The sequence below is a fragment of the Eretmochelys imbricata genome, chromosome 24 (genome assembly GCF_965152235.1).
Source record: "Eretmochelys imbricata isolate rEreImb1 chromosome 24, rEreImb1.hap1, whole genome shotgun sequence".
Taxonomy (NCBI): domain Eukaryota; kingdom Metazoa; phylum Chordata; order Testudines; family Cheloniidae; genus Eretmochelys; species Eretmochelys imbricata.
In genome coordinates this window covers 5,274,335-5,292,849 of record NC_135595.1, presented here as the reverse complement: position 1 = coordinate 5,292,849, position 18,515 = coordinate 5,274,335, and the positions used below count along the sequence as shown (strand labels likewise).

At 53.0% G+C, this 18,515-nt stretch overlaps 1 protein-coding gene across 1 annotated transcript; it reads right to left on the bottom strand.

Annotated features, from left to right (window-relative positions):
• Positions 1-2,416: 2,416 nt before the first annotated feature.
• Positions 2,417-14,076, bottom strand: LOC144279465 (ras-related protein Rab-11A-like). The gene is made up of 6 exons (XM_077840980.1): positions 14,033-14,076; positions 13,448-13,458; positions 5,182-5,377; positions 4,246-4,439; positions 2,685-2,765; positions 2,417-2,556 (listed from the first exon to the last, which is right to left on the bottom strand). Exons 1-6 carry the CDS (start codon positions 14,074-14,076, stop codon positions 2,417-2,419), a joined length of 666 nt encoding a protein of 221 aa, XP_077697106.1.
• Between the last annotated feature and the right edge of the window lie 4,439 nt (positions 14,077-18,515).

The following is an 18,515-nucleotide window of genomic DNA, read 5'->3' as shown; positions in this document are numbered from 1 at the left end:
CCACCTCGCGGGCAGCCTCAGCAGAGGGAGACAGAGGCTTGATTGTGGAGCCTGCACTGGGGGAGACTGCACCAACTCAATGCTTTGCATAAAGCCCCAGCTGCTGGCAACCTGTGATTTACAGCAGAATGGCAGTTTTCCTTTAACCAAATAAAAACATACATTTCCAGCTCTCCTAGCTGAGGAGTAAAGCTTGGAGACATGACTGGAGTATGAGCTAAAGGCTCAGAGACCAGTAGGCAAAAGACAGAGCATCCCAATAATCTTATTTTGTAAATGGGTCTCACAATATTTTTGAGGCCAGCCACCTGATTTGTAAACGCTTGGGATCAATTCTATGAACTCCCCCTCTCACTCCTAGCCGGGGTCCCTCCAGGACAGCATGCTTTGCTCCTGGGGGGCAGGGGTTTCTTGCAAGGTGTTGTCCGTATGCCGGTCCCCACAGAGTTTGCGATCTGGCATCCTTCACCCCCACTACGTTCCATTTTAAATAGGAACCTCAACTCCTCCTCCCCCAGATCATTTATGCTGGGGAGTCCATGCCACTGACCCCTAGAGGACAACAGCCTACTACCTCTGCCACTTAGAGTTATCCACTGGAGTAGGCGAGGCTCATGCTTTTAATGTGGAAGGTCCCAGGGTTCTGACCCCGCTGATGAGCCTGGTGGTGTGTGCTGAAGTCCCACACCCCATGACAGAGAGAGGGCGGCAACAGGGAAAGATGTTAGATATTTTATTTAAACTTTTTTTTTTAAACACACACACATTCAACAAAAACCAAGACACAGTCGAGAGCAGATGTTAAAAGGCTCCATCATATTTACACAGCTTGGGGGGGGTGCCAGGTTCAGAGCTGCACACAATCCAACCACAGCAGACAAAGGAGGGGGAATAAGCCACCACCAATTACCCCCCTTCCTGCTCATCACTGGTTGTGGCCCCAGCAGACAGGCAAATGACCATGCAGGCTCAACAGCTCAAACTCCCTTCTCAGCCCAGGACCCTCTGGGACAGCACACTGAGGAAGTTTGCCCTGAAGTTCCCCATTCTTGGCTCAACCAGGACTCAGTTTCCAAGACTGGATCCAGACAAGGGCATGCAGGGGTTAGCACTGCTTAAACTAACCAGCAGCCCCGGCTTGCCCTTTTCCACACAGAGAACTGAGCACAGCTGCGGCTACACCAAAGGCTGAGTGGGGCTAATCTCCAGGTGGGCGAGACCGCACGGGGCAATTTTAGTAGGATCAGTGCTGAAGAGAGCAAAGCTTTGGCTGCGGCAATGAAATGACACCACTTTAAGATTCCAAGCCGGCAGCTACACAGTTTAAAGCAGGGGCGGGGGCGGAAAGAGCATCAAGTTCTTCCTTTATCTCGAGTCCAAGGCTCTGCTCGGACAGCAAAGAATAGAGCCGGTTCTCCACTCCTGGCAGAAAACAGCCCCGCCTCTCGGGGGTGCCCTTGGCTCTCGGCATGTGACGGAGACATAGAGCTGGGTGAAGCCAATGGGAGTCGATGCTCAGACCCTCTAGAAATCCTGCTCTAGCCGGGGACCAAAACAGTCAGACATGGGTGCCCAAAACGGAGGCACCGCAAGCCACGAGTCACTCGCCACGTCAGTGGTCAGCCTGCGCCTTCTCTTTGGGAAGCGACAAAAGGCCATGGATTCCGATCCCCTTGATACTGGAGTAAATCCGGAGTTAACGCCGCCAGAACTCAAATCTAACCTGACTCTGGAAGGACCAGAAAACTGTCAGCCAACCTGGGCTGGGCTCTTAGTGTTTCTCATGAGATCAGTGGGGCTCAGCCCCAGGGCTTTCAGCAGAGTCACTCTGGATTAAGACGGGTGTAACCGCACTCTGCTTCCAGCCCACCTCACCGCAGACAGAAGAGCTTGGTGATCCACAATAGACTCTCCCCAGTGTCCCAATCAGACCTGTCTAGCAAGCCTGCCTAGCAGCCACACCTGCAGGGTTGGGCCGTCAGGGCCCTTTGAGTCTCATGTGAATGCACACGCACACTAGGCCATTAGGGATCTTTAAAGAGGTCTTTTTTTTTTTTAAAAAGGAGAGGCAGGGCCAAAGGGAAGATCCCCACAATATGTCTACTCCCATTAGAGTAGGCCCTATATAAACATACATCCAATAGCGTGCGGGAAGGGAGGGGCATGATACCAGAGGAAATGATGATCTCAAATAGATAACACCCATCTCCCCAAGGAACCAGTGGTGGCCTAGTTATGTTTATATAGGAGTTACATTAAGTAGAACAGTCCATGGGTTGCGGGAGGGAACAAGAGACAGGGAAACGACAGGATCTTATATAACACATGCTCCGACACCCCGCCCCCCTCACAGGGAAGCAGCCCCGGTGAGGGACGACAGCAGGGGTCTGCCTGCCTCTGGTGCCTCCCGTCAGCATCATATGTTCTGGCAGCAGGGAGCCTGTTTCCCCTCCTGGTGAGTGGGCAGGACTTTGACAGGGTCAATGGCCGTGCTGGACCCAAACTCCGGCTCCTGCTGCCCGGTCATCTGCCTCTGCGACACGATGCGGTAGATTTCTGCAGGTGGGAGAAAGAGCAACCCCAGGCGGTGAGGGGGAGTTCATGTTCATCCCTTCCCACCCTCCCCCCACAACATGGGCCACGGTTCCCACCCCACGGGAGCCAGGCGGCTGTGGGCCCCGTACCTGCCAGAATGCTGTGGAAGGCCGTCTCCACGTTGGTGGAGTCCAGGGCAGACGTCTCGATGAAGGACAGGCCATTCTTCTCTGCAAGGACAGGAAGTGGAGGGTTCAGACGGATGGACACACCTAGCAGAACTCCCAGGCCACTGGCAGTTCCCTTTACTTGGCCCAACAGAGCCCCCTTTAATCCAGCCCAGGTCCAGATCCCTTCAGGCCCACCCCCATGGCCCTTGCCTCAGCTCCCTCCCCAAACCCCGCACTGCAGTAACCAGCTGCTAGTGTGACAAGCCGCCCTGCTGGGGATCAAACCGGGGACTTCCCAAGCCAACAGCAGCATGAGCCAAAACGTCCTAGCAGAGGGTATAACCATTCATCTCCTCCACGGGGCATAAGGGAGGGGAACCTGTGACACCCACTCACCGGGAGGTACCCTGCAATGTGCCCCTCTGCTCGATCCCCCTCTCAGACCCCATCCACCCACAGCTGACTCCTTTAACTGGCCTCTCTTAGAGGAACTGGTGCAACGCACAGCCCAGCAGACCCCATTGCTCATTGGCCAGGTCGGGCTGGAGATGGGACCATCCCGCTGGCTCCCCAGCTGGGGTATTCCCTCCACTCCCCCGGCCTCCAGTTCAGGCCAAGAGGTGAATCTAGCTCTGCCTCTGCCCTGGAGCCTGCCCCCCCCAGCTGTGGCTGTCCAGAGCCCCTCCCCCCCCCCCCCCACGAGTGCCCAGTCACTGGAAGGCAGTGCCTTCTGGACGCTCCCTCCATCCATGTCCGCGATGCTGGGCACATCGTTGGGTGAATGAGGTGCCCGCTGCTGATTTACATGGACGGGGGGGTGGGGGCGCTGAGCAATCCGCATCCCTCCCCCCATGCCCTTCTCCCGACGTCCTCTGCTAATTCACCTCCATCTGCATTAGAGCAGCCCTGCCCCCTCGTCTGGGCTGTCAGCCCCCTCCAGACAACTGCTCCCCGACCCCCACTCATGCTGAGGAGCACGGCTGGCCAGGCAGGCCCAGAGGCTGGGGTTTGGGAAAGTCTCTAGGGTGAAATATGGCATGAAAAGCCACAACCCAGACAGGCTGTGCTTCCCACCACAACCCGGGGCCCTCTCAGTGCTGCAGGGCAGCAATGGGGATGGAACTGGGGCCCCCCACACCCAGGCCCCAGGTGAGCTGAGGGAGAATCTCCATCACTGGCGAGGACCTATGACTCACGGTTATGCAGCACCAAGGCCACCCAGAAGAGGGCGGTGCCCTGGCTCACTCATGCGCCCCCCCGCCTCCCCCCCCTTCAGCAATATTGAAAAGCAACACAAACCTTGCCAGGATTCCCATGCACACCAGCCAGCTGCTACCCCCCCCCCCCCCCCGAGTATCACCCCCATCATTTAACCCTGCCCCACTAAACCCCAGCCCTGTCCCTTCCCGGGATGCCAGCCCTGTCTCCCTGCTCTGCATTCGATCCAGTGGGTAAAGCAAAGAGAAACAGGAGGGAACTCCAGCTCTGTTCTCTCTGCAGCCCTGGGGCAGCTCCCGGAGCGGGGTAGCCGTGCCCATACCTGCAAAGCTCTTGGCCTCGTCGGTGGGCACGGCCCGGAGGTGCCGCAGGTCGCTCTTGTTGCCCACCAGCATGATCACGATGTTGGCGTCGGCGTGGTCCTGCAGCTCCTTCAGCCAGCGCTCAGCGTTCTCGTAGGTCAGGTACTTGGCGATGTCGTAGACCAGGAGGGCACCCACCGCACCCCGGTAATACCTGGGTGGGAGAAAGAGTGGCGGAGTTGTCACGGGCGAGGCAGGAGGTACAGGGGGCCGGAGTGGAGCAGGTCAAGCTGGATCCCGCCCAGACAGGGGCTCATTCCAGCGTCACAGGGGGAGCTGCCGTGCTGTGAGAATAGTGGTAGCCTGGGAGTCAGGAGTCCTGGGTTCTAGTCCCAGCTCTGGGGAGGGTAGTAGTGTCTAGTGGGTAGAGATGGGGGGGGACTGGGGACTCCTGGGTTCTATTACCAGCTGTGCCCAAGGTGACATACCAAGCTGTGCCTCAGTGCACAATTAGCCTGTGTAACTCACTGCCACAAGATATCACTGAGGCCTTGTACCAGGCTGCTTTGCCCCTTTAAAGGCCAGCCAGCCCAGTTCAGTTATCACACACAGCTACCAGGGAAGGGAGGACGGGATTAGAAAATGCCAGCGAGTGGCTCAGTTGTGGAGGGAACTGCAGAGGAGACAGGAAGCAGCTGTATTGAAAGGAAGGGAGTGTCTTTTCAGCACAGAGAGTTAAGGGGGGCTGGGAGCTGTGGCCCAAGCAGCAGCAGGTGCTGGCTGTTGTCTGAGACGGCATCCTGGACTATCTGAACCTTCGCTCCGATTCAGCCTGTCAATTTCTATGTTACTGTGTGTGTTAGACAGCAGTCGTGTTCCACCCCAGAAGTGGCTGCACTCTGAAGGGATGCACTGCCTGTGCAACCCAGGCTCTAGGGCAAAATGCTACTACTCACGCTGAAGTGATGGCGCGGTAACGCTCCTGACCCGCTGTGTCCCAGATCTGAGCCTTCACGGTCTTGTTGTCCACCTGGATGCTCCGGGTAGCGAACTCCACCCCAATGGTGCTCTTGCTCTCCAGGTTGAACTCATTGCGGGTGAAGCGCGAGAGGAGGTTGCTCTTCCCTACGCCGGAGTCCCCGATCAGCACCACTGAGAGGCACAAAGTGCAAGGTTAACAATTGGCCTAGGGCACAAGGGTGCTTGCAATCTTCAACTCTCACCTGACATCGGCTGATGCAGAGTGAGTATTGTCCCCATTCTGCAGCTGGGAAAACCGAGGCACGGAGCAGCAATTTGGAGCACACTCTCAGGGCCTAGTCTACCCTGGCATTGGCCCTGAGCAGCTACACCAATGCAAACCCTTCCTGTAGGTTTTGCACCAGTGCAAACAGTAGCGGGCAGCAGCTTTGCCTGTCTACACTAGGGGCTCTGGCCACGTGGCTATCCTGCCGGATTAGCACCAAGCGCTCTCCGTCCCTGGCCCAGCGGCGCCAGCTCAGGCGAAAAGATTGAGAAACACTGGACTAGATGACCCCTTGTGGTACCTTCTAACCCTCTGGTTCTATGATTCTATGAAATGTGATCCCAGAGCAGGGGTGGGGGAGAAGCAGCCCCTGTTCTCGGATATTGGAACCAAACAACTTATGGCCATTTAAATAACACCACAGACACTCAACAGGCTTTAAACAGGTCTTAGGAAAATTCCTGCCCCAGAGCTGGAGAGATTGCAAAGGTTTCAATCTTCTGCCTCCTCCACCCCAATAAGACACACCCAAAGCAAGAAGTTAGCACCTGATGCAAATTTTGAGCCAGGGTTTGGGGTGGATGGAATCTGACGGCGCACTATAAGCAACAAGAGGAAGGAGGGTCTTGTGGCTAAGGCGCTGGGCTGGGATTTGGGAGACGTGGGTTCCATTCCCACTTTTGCCACTGATTCCCTGTGTGACCTTGGGTGAGTCACCTGGTCTCCCTGGGTCAGGTTCCGATTTATACCACAGAGCAGCGTGAAGGGACCTTACAGCAACTGGCCGTGTACAGTTACTTGCATGGTCACTTCACCCTGATGTGTAACTCCAACATTCTGACCTGGAGCAGCTACCATCCAGTCAGTGGCCTGCATGGAATGAGTTTGCTGGGCCTCAGTTCTTTCCAGACATGCATCAGAAACTGCTCTATCAATGGCATACACAGCCCCTGCCCTGAAGAGCTTACAGTCTAAACAGACAAGACAGATGGGGAAACTGAAGCACACAATAGAACAGGGACTTCCCCGAGGTCAAAGCCTGGACTAGAACCCAGGTCCCCTGAGTCCTAGATGTGTTCTAGCCACTAGGCCACACTGCCTCTTGAGGACGAAGGCCTCTCTTGCCACAGAGAATAGTGGCCTACTGCTGCTGCCAGCTAATGGAGTTGCTCCTTTATCTCAATGAGCAGAGAGGCCTGCAAGCTTGGTGCTGAATGCCCAGAGGGTGGGTTACAAAAAGCATTTCCTACCAGTCCCAGCTTAGCCCTGTTCCTGGAGAACCCATGCATTAAAGTGCCTCAGTTAAACGAACAGTGGCGCCAGGGGTTTTCTCTCTGTGGTTTCCGTATCAAGTTTGTTCAGTTTATGACTCAGCAGAGAATGATTTTTCCAACCACCGGCTCTGCAAACCCAGTTTGGGAGCAGAGACACAAAACTGCTCTGTCTCCCCCACAAACCAATGCTCCAAGGCAAAGCGGTGTGTGTGTGTTCGTGTTCATGTGTGTTCATTCAATTAAACCCAAAGGGGGTGAATTCCAAACTGAACAAAGGAAAATACTTTTCTCCACACACACCTACAAGAGTTCTGAGCAGGGTTAAACAAGGATTCGACATTTGTACAGAGGGTTAGACAGGAAGATCCAGAGTTAGAAGATTGAAAGCTTTGGAAAGGACAGATATCTGAGAACTATGAACCAAGTTCTAGCTAAGGGATGGTGGTGGGGGATATCATCAGAAGCAGATTACAGTCATGGCAAAAATTCTTGCACTTCTCTCTGGCACTGGACACAGGACAGTCTCTAAAATGGTTATCTGGCTCCCGTTCTCTGAGCACCTCACAATCTCTAACATATTTCTCCTTACAACCCCCTTGTGAGGCAGGGAAGTGCTATTATCCCCATTGCATTGTATAGATGGGGAAACTGAGGGGCAGAGTGAGAACAAGTGACGTGCCCAGGGTCACACAACTGTGGCAAAGTAGGGAATTGAATGCTGGTCTCCCAAGTCCCAGGCTAACGCCGTAACCACCGGGCCATTCTTCCTCACTGGTCTAATCCACTCTAAATTACTGTGTTCCCAAGAAAACCCATTTCGGGCTCCCTTTTATCCCCAGAAGTGCCAAGGTAGGTGACTGCTTGTTTGCCGAGTCAGAAGACCAGACTCCAAGCCTCAGGGAACAGCGAGAAAGTTTCATAAAAATTACTTTTTCTGATTAAAGTCTCTTTTTAAATAAGCCCCAGATAACCAAGTAACACAGGGCCGGGGCGTGGGGAATCGCTTGACTGCAAGTGAACGGCAGCAATCTATGAAACCTACTGTCGTGTGAAATGAGTTGCTGTTATTAGCAAGGTCATTTGGAAGGCACAGAAGCATCATGAATGATTGCAATATTTTTTTAAAGGTAGGACGTAACTGGGAGAGGCTGGACTTTGGAAATCCAGAATCAGAAGTCTCCTGGTGTTAGATGGAGGCCAGGGAGGTGGCTGGTTTCTTGGCATATCAGGAGTGGGAATTGTACCTGGTGTGACAGCATCAGGCAGCAAAAATACAGACACAGGGGCCTGATTCTTATTCATGTTAAGGCCCCTTTGCACAGCTCTGGCCTTGCTCACTCAACCTGGGGGCCATTCACATCACTGGCAGCATAAAAGGACTTTAAAGTAAGAATCAGACCTCTAGATATCACCACCTAGCTCTCATCCAGCATGCAACGGAGGGCAGTATCACTATCCCCATTATACAGATGGGGAAACTGAGGCACAGCAGGGGTTTGACCTGCCTGTGGTCAACCAGGAGGTCAGTGGTAGAATTGGGAATATAACCCATGGTCTTCTGAATCCCAATCCAACGCTTTATCTACTAGGTCAGGCTGGCTCCCATAAGTAGAAGGAGTCATCTGAATATTTCACGCTGCCTACATGGCCTAATGTACAGACCACTGAACTGGAATTCAGAAGACTTTTCTTTCTGTTCTCAGCTCTGCCACCAGCTTGCTGGGTGACCTGGGCAAGTCCCTTCCTCCTGTGGCTTGGGACAGAGCTGGCCAGAAAACAGATTTTCCATCCCGCAAAAAATTTCAAGACTTCGGGGGGGTGGGGGGGGAGGAGGAGTCCTTCCTGATTAAGAAGAAAGAAAGTATCAGAAATGTTTTTGGGCAAAACAAATTTCATTGCTCTTGTGACCCTTCATACTAAAAACGTACATTTCAAAATGAACAGTGCTTTTGAAACGACAAATCAAAACTTGCCACGCTGCTAGCGTGACATTTAGACATTTTCAACATGCCTTTTTAAACACAAGTGTCCAGGTTGATCGGATTTTGCCAAAACCTTCTGGTTTTGTTGAAACTGCATTTTCCAAGGGAAAACTGTTTCCAGGAAAGTTTTCCAAGGAGCTGTATCCAGGAAGTGACGAAGCCCGCACGCACACTTCAGAAGAGTGCAGTCACTCCAGAAATGAAGACACTACAGGAATAAACCGGAGTCAGTGAGCTCTAGCAGGCCGCTCTGGGATTTGCCAATCAGCTTGCGTCCACAGGAACGTACCACTTCCCCTTGCTTAACCGCGGGGCTTCCTCCAGTTGCTGGTACTGCTAGGGTAACAGGTGATTCTGCCAAAGGAAGTAATGCTCATGCCTTTCCTCTCTGCCTACTTGAAAGGCCTGAACAGATGGCTCTCTCCCCATGCTACAGGTGGGTCAAGTTGAGGAAAGGAGAGATGACGTGACCGACCTGGGACAGCAGACCCCACTATACATACCCCTGTAACAGAGACCCTGCCTCTGAGAGCTTACAGTTTAAATAGACAAGGCAAAGTGTGTGTGGGGAAACTGAGGCACAGACAGGGGGACATGACTTGCCCAGCGTCACCCAGCTGGTCAGTGGCAGAGCCAGGAATCTAATTCTCTCCTCCAGCCTCTCAGGCTATGTCTACACATAGGGCAGCATGCAGAGCACAGGCATGTAGCTACACACCGCAGGGAAAGGCTCTGGCAGGACACTGCGCTGCTTACAATGGCCGTGTAGATGTAGGAGGCACTGCCTGGGTGTGTACAGAGCTGGGTAGGACATATAACCTTGGGGTTCGAGTGTATACGGCACTCTAGGGTACTCACCCAAGACATCTACATGGCTATTTATCCCCTTGCCAGCTGGGCCTGCAGCGTCCGTACTCGACACGCCAGTGTAAGCGTAGACATGCCCTCAGATGCATAGGACTTGGGATCGAGTTGGTCTTCCCATGAATTAGATATTCAGTGTCTTCTGCCAAGATGAATGGCAATGTAGGGTGCTTCCATGGTTCCCATCACCGGAGCAACTGAGCAAGGGTGCCCCCAGAAATATTTCACGTGGCCCAGGGCTCCCCGCCCCCTTCTCCCAGCCAGCCTCCCCGTGCTTGTAGCCACTCTTGAGGTTGACGTGACGTGTATACGGCTGTAGACGCCATTGCAGGGGAGCACCAGGCACCTGAGCATCCCCTGGGAAGGAGGGAAATCGTTGCCTCCCCCACTGTACAGATCAGAGAGGTTGATTGAGAGATCTCTGGACACCTGAGAGGAGGGTGAGTCTCCTACCACGCATAGCAGCTGCCCTCCAATACAGCGACAACCTCCCACAAGGCAGCACACCTGAAGGATACTGGGATGCCTACCCACAATGCAACATGTTTTGGCCAAGCCGAGCAGCACAAGCAGCCCAGTGTGAACCCCCAAAATAGCTGTGCCGATGGCCAACAAAACTATTCTCCAGTGCAACTGTCTAGTGCAGACCCAGCCTGTGCAACTTGACACACATGGAGTCCACGACACAGCAGGGAGTTGACCCTGTGTCTTCTCAGTGTTCGGCTAGGGTCTTAACCACAAGGCCATCCTTCCTGTCCTCATAAGCCTCTTTTAGCTGCCTCTAAAACCATCACTTCCCCCAAATCATACCCATTTTGCTAGCTGTTTTCTTGAGTCCACTCTGGCCCAAGGAGAGGTGGAACAGCATCTTGCCTGTGCCTTTCAGATGATTGTCCAGGTTTCGCACATCCCCTAAGCACCGAACGGCTCCGAGCGCCCCACTCTGGTTTTGTTTGCCGTATAAGAAGTGCTCGGATCTAACTCTTGTTTGCCTCTAGCCCATGGGGGAGTACTGGGGATTGATGCTGCCATAATTTGTCACTGCCTAACTTCCTACCTGGTGACAGGAAAATGCATCACCGTGGTAAAACCTCAGAAGATTGGGTGGGGAAAAGGAGAAAGCTCCAGGTCTGAATTCTTACTTATGGTCTGGTCTGGGCTGCACCAGGCTTTTTACCAGCATAGCTCTGTTGGTCGGAGGTCTGTAGAAGTGATCCTTGACAGACATAGCTGTGCTGGCAGGGGTGTGTGTGTGTGTAAGAAGTGCAGCTGGAATAAGCTGTGCTGGTATAAATTGCATCCATCTATGAGGACTTTGCCAGTATGGAGTGTATCTAAGAACTCAAGTCACTGGCTTTGTACCTTTGGATACATTGTGAAAAACAATTACTCTTACTCTGCACTTCTCTAGCCACCTTTCATGCAGGAAGTGTCTTACAAATGCATGAGACACAATTCCCCTGGGGAGTAGGGCCTGTTTCCCGGGTGGGGAAACCGAGGCACTAATGCCACTTTCCCAAGGTCACGCAGCCTGTCAGTGGCAGAGCTGGGAAGAGAATCCAGGAGGCCTGTGGTCTCTCTGCTCAAGGTCCCCATGCTGCTTACTTGCAGTAGCAAAGGAGACAGGCGAGAAGGCAGGATATAGGGGAAGAGTGAAGAGACTGAAAGGGGCGCATGAGTGTGATTTATCAGAATATGGCTGCAAGGAAAGAGTGCTGGGGCACATTAGCTCATTGTCCTCAGAGGTGAGGTGTGAGCAGTGGGCTGGGAGCCAGGAACTCAGAGATGTAATCCCAGCACTGACACCCCCATGGTTGCAGGATACTGGCCTCTGTGCCTCTATTTCTCCATTGGTGAACCACGGACGATGATTCTGACCCCCAATTACAGCATGGGTTTAACTTATATTTGCAAAGTCGACTGAAATCAGAAAGGCCCATGTCAGTACTGCGAGTTAGTACGTTGCAAATGCGGTTATTAATATGACAAGCTTGGGAGTCCAGAAGGTAATCGAAAATAGCTTATAAGGTCACCTAGGAACTATGGTAAGCCCCAAGCTGTTCACGTGGCCATTTAGAATGTCACAGCAACTGTGGGAATAGACTCAGACCCCCTGGCACCTAAATTGAGGCCCTACCTTCTGACTTAAAGGAGAATCACCACTAGGTGTTAGCAGTATAGGGTCCATGACTTACAGCATTGTAGTTCTGATTCCATCCAACACGCAGAGCACATGAAGAAGTGAAAGCACTGCAAAGCAGGCTATACATGAAAAAGGTATGTGGTCTAGGGAAGGCTTCCTAGCCTTGAAAATAAGTGGTTATAGGTTCAAGTCCCACTTGATTATTTATAGAAAGGGGTAAAAATGCTCTGACTGGTGCTTTGCAGGAGACCGGAATAGTCCCTTCTGACCTTAACCTCTGTCCAATCAGATTTTAATAACTTCCATTCTGCAGCCACCTTGCAAACCTGCAAAGAATTCACCCTGCCTTACCCTTCACTCTGCAGTGCCTTTTGCACTGAATATCACGTGTCCTTCAAAGTCTCAGTAGCAGGGACCGTGGATATCCTTGAGACTCCATTGGAGAGAACAATGGATACAGCCTTGAGCTTACAGGAGCACCAAGGAAGAAGTGGAGACAGAAGGATTTGAAGAAAGACTGAATTCACAGCCCCTTTGCATGGCCAGAACAATATAAGAATGGCCAGACTGGATCAGACCAATGGTCCGTCTAGTCCAGTACCCTGGGTCAAACAGTGGCCAGTACCAGAGCTTCAGGGGGAGTGTACAGAACAGGGCAATTTTGGAGAGATCCACCTCGTGTTCCCCTCCCAGTTTCTGGCCCTCAGGGGTTTAGAGTGGCTGTATTATGGGATTGTGTCCCTGATCCTCTTAACTAATATCTTATTAGCTTATCTAGTTCTTTTTTGAACCCAGTTATGCTTTTGGGCATCACAATGTCCCATGGCAACGAGTTCCACAGGTTAATTGTGCATTGTGTGAAAAAGGACTTCCTCTTGTTTGTATTAAACCTGCTGCCTATTAATTTCATCGGTGAAAAACTGCCATAAATTGGGGAGAATGGGCCCAATTCTGATCTCACAGGCACTGATTTTAAAGCGTTGCAACTCCACTGATTGCAATGGAGTTATACTCGATCACCACGGGGGTAACCGAGATCGGACTCAGGTCTGATGTTTTCCTGCCTGTGGAGCAACCTGCACAGAACTTGGAGGGAGGAGCAGAAGTTGCAGGAGGAAAGAGTTTGGAGGAGGTACCTGGAAGTCAGTCTGTGTACACATGGCTAGCATGCTAGCTGCAGCATTTGCGTGAACAGCTCTCCTAAGAAACAGTTTTAGAAACCTGTAGGCCTCTCATGTTATTACCCAGTGTGTGGTACCTGAAACAGACTCACAGTGGAGATTTAGTGCCTTATTCTCGTTTATATTCAGGCCCCATTTACAATCCTCTGGCAGCATAAAGGAGCCTTCAAGAGAGCAGTGATGACAATTGTACAGTAAGGTCCCTAGAGAGGAAGGATGTCCCAATGGTTAAGGACTTGAGAGACCTGGGTTCAATTCCCTGCTCTGACTCTGCGGGTGACCTTGGGAAAGTCATTTAGCCCCTCTGTGCTTCTCTTCCCCCTGTGGCACAATGGGGATAACAGCTCTGCCCTGCCTCACAGAGATGTTGTGAGGATAAATACCTTGAAGATGGTGAGATGCTTCAGTATTACTGGGATGGGGCCAGTTACATATCTTAGCCCCTGTTGCCAGCAGGGTGTAAAGGAGAATCAGGCCATAGAGCTTGTCCACACCCAGGCTTAACTAACAGTGGGGTTGTTTTAAAGTCAACCAGTGAAAACCCTGGTTTATAGCAATTTAGCTCAAGTCGATTTCTTGCCTGTGAAGCTATTACATGCTGCCGCCTCCTACTGACAAGGAACCCACCTCAGATCCCCTTTACCTTCAATGGACCGGCATCTACAGAAGTGGGGCATCCCCAACTCTTTTACTAGCGATTGGGGTGAAGATTGAGTTCCATTGGATTCGTATGTTTCGGGTACTGCAAATACCATAGGGTTTTAAATGCCAGGGTGCATGGAAGCCATGAAATGATTCAATTAAGTGAAAATGAGCTGGGAAGGAGGCTCTCTTCATCAAAGCAGGGATTCTGTCACCCGCTATCTTATCATTTACACCAGTGTGAAATGCTACCATGCAGGAATGGCAGCATTTTGCCTCAGGGTAAAATGACTCCATGTGAAGGTGTGGAGCAATGGAGATTCTGGTTTTATAGGAAACCACCTGAAAGGCACAAGCGGCTTGAGCCATTTATGGCCTTTCAGAGAAGTGCTTGGAAAGAGAAGTGACTCATCAGGAGCGGAGCATGATGACTTAATGCATCCTGGACTCGATTCATCAGTAGATGATATCTTGCCAGTCCAGCCTCTCCTTACCTCCCGACCCTTTCTCTGTCCTCATTCATCTGCGGCTGGCTACCACTAGATGATTGCTAAACGGACCCATGGCAGGCACGTGGAACTTCATGGCAACAATGGGGACACAACCCAGGTCCTCTAGCACAAGAGCCTGCCACCTGAGTGACAGGAAGATCCCCATCAGCTGGCAGCAGTAAATGGCCTATGACACAGAGTGGAGCAGTGCTGGTTCCATCCAGCAAAGGACAGTGGCACACATGCGATATCATGACAATGTGTTGAAAATCTACGCTCAAAACCTTTTAAGTCCTTGTAGCCTTTGCTGGAACTTAAAGATAGAAGAAAAGCCAGTGAGTTGGCGGTCAGAGACACACACAACAGCAGCAGCAGCAGCTAGTGCCTGGTATCCACGGATCTCAAAGCACTTTGCAAACATTAGTGCATTACCCTTGGCATCCCCGCGTGGGAAGTCAGTACAATTCCCATTGCACACAAGGGGATGCTGAGGCACAGAGCGTTGCTGGGATTTGCCTAAGTCACCCAGGGACTAGAGCTGGGAGTCGTAGAACCCAGGAGTCCTGACTCACAGCCCTGTGCTCCTGCCACAAGCCCTTCCCCTTCCCAATTGCAGCAGAGTTAGTGACATCACTTGGTTCAGTATTACTCACTCAAAGAAACCAGCATCACCTCTGTGCTTTGTGCACCAGGTCAGCTCAGAACAGGCTAGTGAAACCTGCTGGGTTCTGGGAGGGGCCCACGGTGCCGGGGCAGGCAGATACCAAGGGGATGGGCGCTGCTCAGACACTGGGGCTGCGTGGTGCAGGGGGAGGTTTATGTGGGTTGATCTGGGAGGCTGCATTGAGCAGACTGGGCCAGCAAGGGGTTTCCCCCTCATCACAGCCCAGCTGGGGCATCCCCCATTGATTTTCCCTCAGCCCTTTCACACACACTATCCATGCCCCACACCCAGGCCAGTAGCCAGGGCAGGGTAGCCAGAGAGAACCACAGGGGTTGTCAGTGTCCAGCAGCCTCCATAAAGTAAGCCACCCACCCACCCTGCTAGGACGCTCTCTGGGCCAGGGCGTCTTTCCATTATATATTTGTACATGCATCAAGAACGCCCTGTTTAGGCCACTAGCGTTATCCCAACACAGACAACCACTGCCACCAATGTCCATCACTTCCCACCACCGGCCCCCTGCAATGCGCCTGGTCCTAAAGGACTCTTGCCTCAGTGAGCAGCCCTCTTCCCATCCCCCCACCCCCAGCATCCAAGCAGGTGCCATAAAGTCAAGGGGATGCCCCCCCCCACCCGATTCTGGGTTCAGAGCAACCCATGCAGGTGGCTTTTTTCAAGTGGGATCATGGATGATAATTATTTGCATTGCAGTAGCGCTGGGAAGCCCCTGTCTTGGCCCAAGATCCCACAGCACTAGGTGCTGTACGAATATAGAACAAAATGACACTCCCTGCCCCGTAGAGCTTGCAATCTAAACATGGGCCATGGAAGGGGGATGGGGAAGACAGAGTTAGACCAGCAGGATCCAAACCCCAAGGGTAGCTAAGCCAGGGGGCTCTGGTTCCAGGCCATCTCCGAGAGCAGCCAAGACTGGTAATAACTCATCTCCCAGCCCAGGCTGGGCAGGTGCCTCCCAGGGATGGAAGCAGTGAAGCCCGGTTGCAAAGAAAGCCCCAGGAGGAAAAGTTACCTTTAAAGAGATAATCATACTCATCATCCTTGCCACGCATCCTGCCGCCCGCTCTCTAGATGAGGCTTCCTCCCCGTGCACACCTGTGCTCTGGTCCCCCTGCCCCCAGACTCTAGCACGGCTGATCTCAGCACTCCGGGATTTCCTGGGCTGGGCCAGTGACCCCCCCCAGGGCAGGCCTCACCAAGCCTTCCCTGCACGCCCATTGGTCTGCTGCTCTCCGCCTCTCCTGCTCTGACTGGCCGGCGGGGCTGTCCCTCGCTGGTCAGGCTGGCAAGGTACTCACCTGGCACAGGTATGCAGGGTGGGGCTTGCATGATTTTTTTTTTAAAGGAGCCATGTCTCTTTTTCCCTCTCTCTCTCTTGGGTGTGATGGGAGAGGGTCAGGAGGCAGATTAATGGGGTGGACAGAGCAGGGAGGCTGGCTCTCTTCCCTAGCTGGCAGCCTCTTTGAGGGAGAATTTGTAAAGCACACCCAGTGCCTGTCATATTCCTTTAACTCTTTGTCTTGAACACGCAGTCACATGGGGGGGAGAGATGGGGTGAGGGGGCTTTTGTGTGACTATGTTAATAAAATGATCTGCACACCACTGCCTCTGCTGGATGGAATCAGAACTGCTGGTCTGTGTGTCATAGACACTTCACTGCCCATGGCTCCTGAACTAGGAGGATCTTTGTTCTAGCTGCGATGGAGCAGCAAACGCACACGTGTGTGCTCAGACACATGCATACTCCCTCTCACTTGCACACTCATGTGCAGACACATACACAATTGGTTAGTCTCTAAGGGGCCACACGTCCTCCCTTTCTTTTTGCGAATACAGACTAACACGGCTGTTACTCTGAAAAAAGGGTTAGAAGGGACCACAAAGGTCAAGTAGTCTAACCCTCTGCCAAGATGCAGGGTTTGTATGTTCACTTGCACGCTCACACTCATGTTCACTCACTCACACACTTGTGTGATTGCATACACACTTGCTTTGCACACTTGTGCGGGTGCACTTGTACTCACTCGCACTCACACAGGTGCACACTCACGTGCACACATGCATGCTCAATCATACTTGTGTGCATACACACGTTTACACACATGCGTTAATGCTTGTGCACACACACACACCGCGTGGCTCTCACCAAAGTTTTGGGTTTGTTCCAATTAGCCCCAAAAATTCAGCACAAAGCCGGGCTGAATCAAGCCACTGGGCTTGGAACGGTTCCATCGACAAGCTCTGACCCAGCTCCCCGGGGCTGGCTGGGAAGCAGGGCCCCAGCTCTCGTCTCCAGGAACCTTGCAGCTAATCTGACCAGACTTTCAGGTTGCTGGCTCATCGTGGGCCCCTGAGGCTGGTGTCATTAGCCAAGGTCCCTGCAGCTCTAGGGAGGGGCTGATTGACATGGCTGCTCCCTGGGAGGTGGGTCTGTATGCAGTGAACTATGGTACAAACTCTGGCCTCTCTCCGTCCCCCAGCCCCTATCCTGCCAAGTAAGCAGTTCAGCCCCCGCCCCCCACACCCCGTAGCAGACCAACACTAAGGAGCCCCCATGGGCGAGATACAGTCTCTCATCCCCCATCCCTTAGCGTAACCAGCTCCTCTTGGGCTGCTAACAGGGCTTGAACCCAGGACTTTCAGAGCTCAAAGCAGGGAGCTGCTGCCAACCTCTCAACTTCTTCCATGGACCAGACACTAGAGGGCGACAATGAGACACCCTCAGGGCTCCATTCGTTGAGAACGGCGGATGACTTATCAACCGCTTCTTCACACTGGCCACTAGAGGGCAACAAAGAGGCAAACTCTGAGCTAGGACAGCCCTTGGGTACTTAGAGTCGGACCCCCTGTTACCCAGAGCTCTGGGGAACACCCATGACTTTCCGTGTGGCTGACCAGCAGGCTTTGAAGTCTGAGCTTAGAGTCCCCTGATGTGGAGTGCAGACTTGCAGGCCCTTTGGACCAGCTGCCTCTGTGCAAATCATGCCCTTGGCACCCCCTTTTTTCTCCTGGAGAGGGGTCCTCAGCGCGGGAATGGCCCTGCTCCCCAGCAGTGGCCTGGCAGGATGGCAGAACACTCTCCAGTCATGAGTGAAAGAAGTCTCCCAGCGCTGCAGGGAAGCGATCTCCATGGCCCTGTCGCACCAGGGATGCTGCTGGCTAGTTTAGGACAGGACATGAAGGACAGTGCTGTCTCCCGTTGAAATGGCAGGGGGCATTCTGAGGGGGCAGCGTTCTGTGGTTTGGATGGGGGCACTGGATGTTCAGGGCCTGGTTCTCTGTCCCCTCCAGGCTCTGCTGGAAGTGCAAAGGGGGCTTAGAGTGGGTCGAAACAGCCCCCAGAGAATCCCCCCTGTGCGAGCGGGCCTCCCCGTTCCGAGTCAGGCCAGCATCTGGAAGCGACACGGGGCACGACCCGCATTGCTTGCCCGAGCCACCTGGGCCCTGGGACTGCAGGGGGCCAAGGGAAAGCACCAGCAGCGTGGTGCGGGTGTGTAGAGAGAGAGGGAAAGGAGGCGTGAAATCCTGAGGTCAGTTGTAAAACTCCCATTGACTTCAATGGAGTCAGCATTTCATCCTCTGTGTGCGCGCGTATGCATGTCTGTGTGTGTCTAGGCATGCGTGTGTGGCCACGTCATGCTCTGGAAGGACCCCCTCGAGGGGTGAATTGGCCGCTCAGTCTCCATGGCCCGGTCTGATCTCAGCTTCCAGCTGAAATGACCAGTAAAGCGCTAAGTCGTGCCAACGGGGGGGCCAGTTATTGTCATGTGGACGCTGTCTGGTGG

What these genes read in the sequence shown, in the direction of transcription:
- LOC144279465 (XM_077840980.1), bottom strand. Translation starts at nt 14,076, where the DNA reads ATGAGGACAGAGAAAGGGTCGGGAGGTAAGGAGAGGCTGGACTG. An exon ending in CGAGGCCAAGAGCTTTGCAG is followed by an intron (nt 2,766 to 4,245) that starts GTATGGGCACGG and finishes CTGTCCTTGCAG; the next exon opens with AGAAGAATGGCCTGTCCTTC. An exon ending in CTTCCACAGCATTCTGGCAG is followed by an intron (nt 2,557 to 2,684) that starts GTACGGGGCCCA and finishes TCCCACCTGCAG; the next exon opens with AAATCTACCGCATCGTGTCG.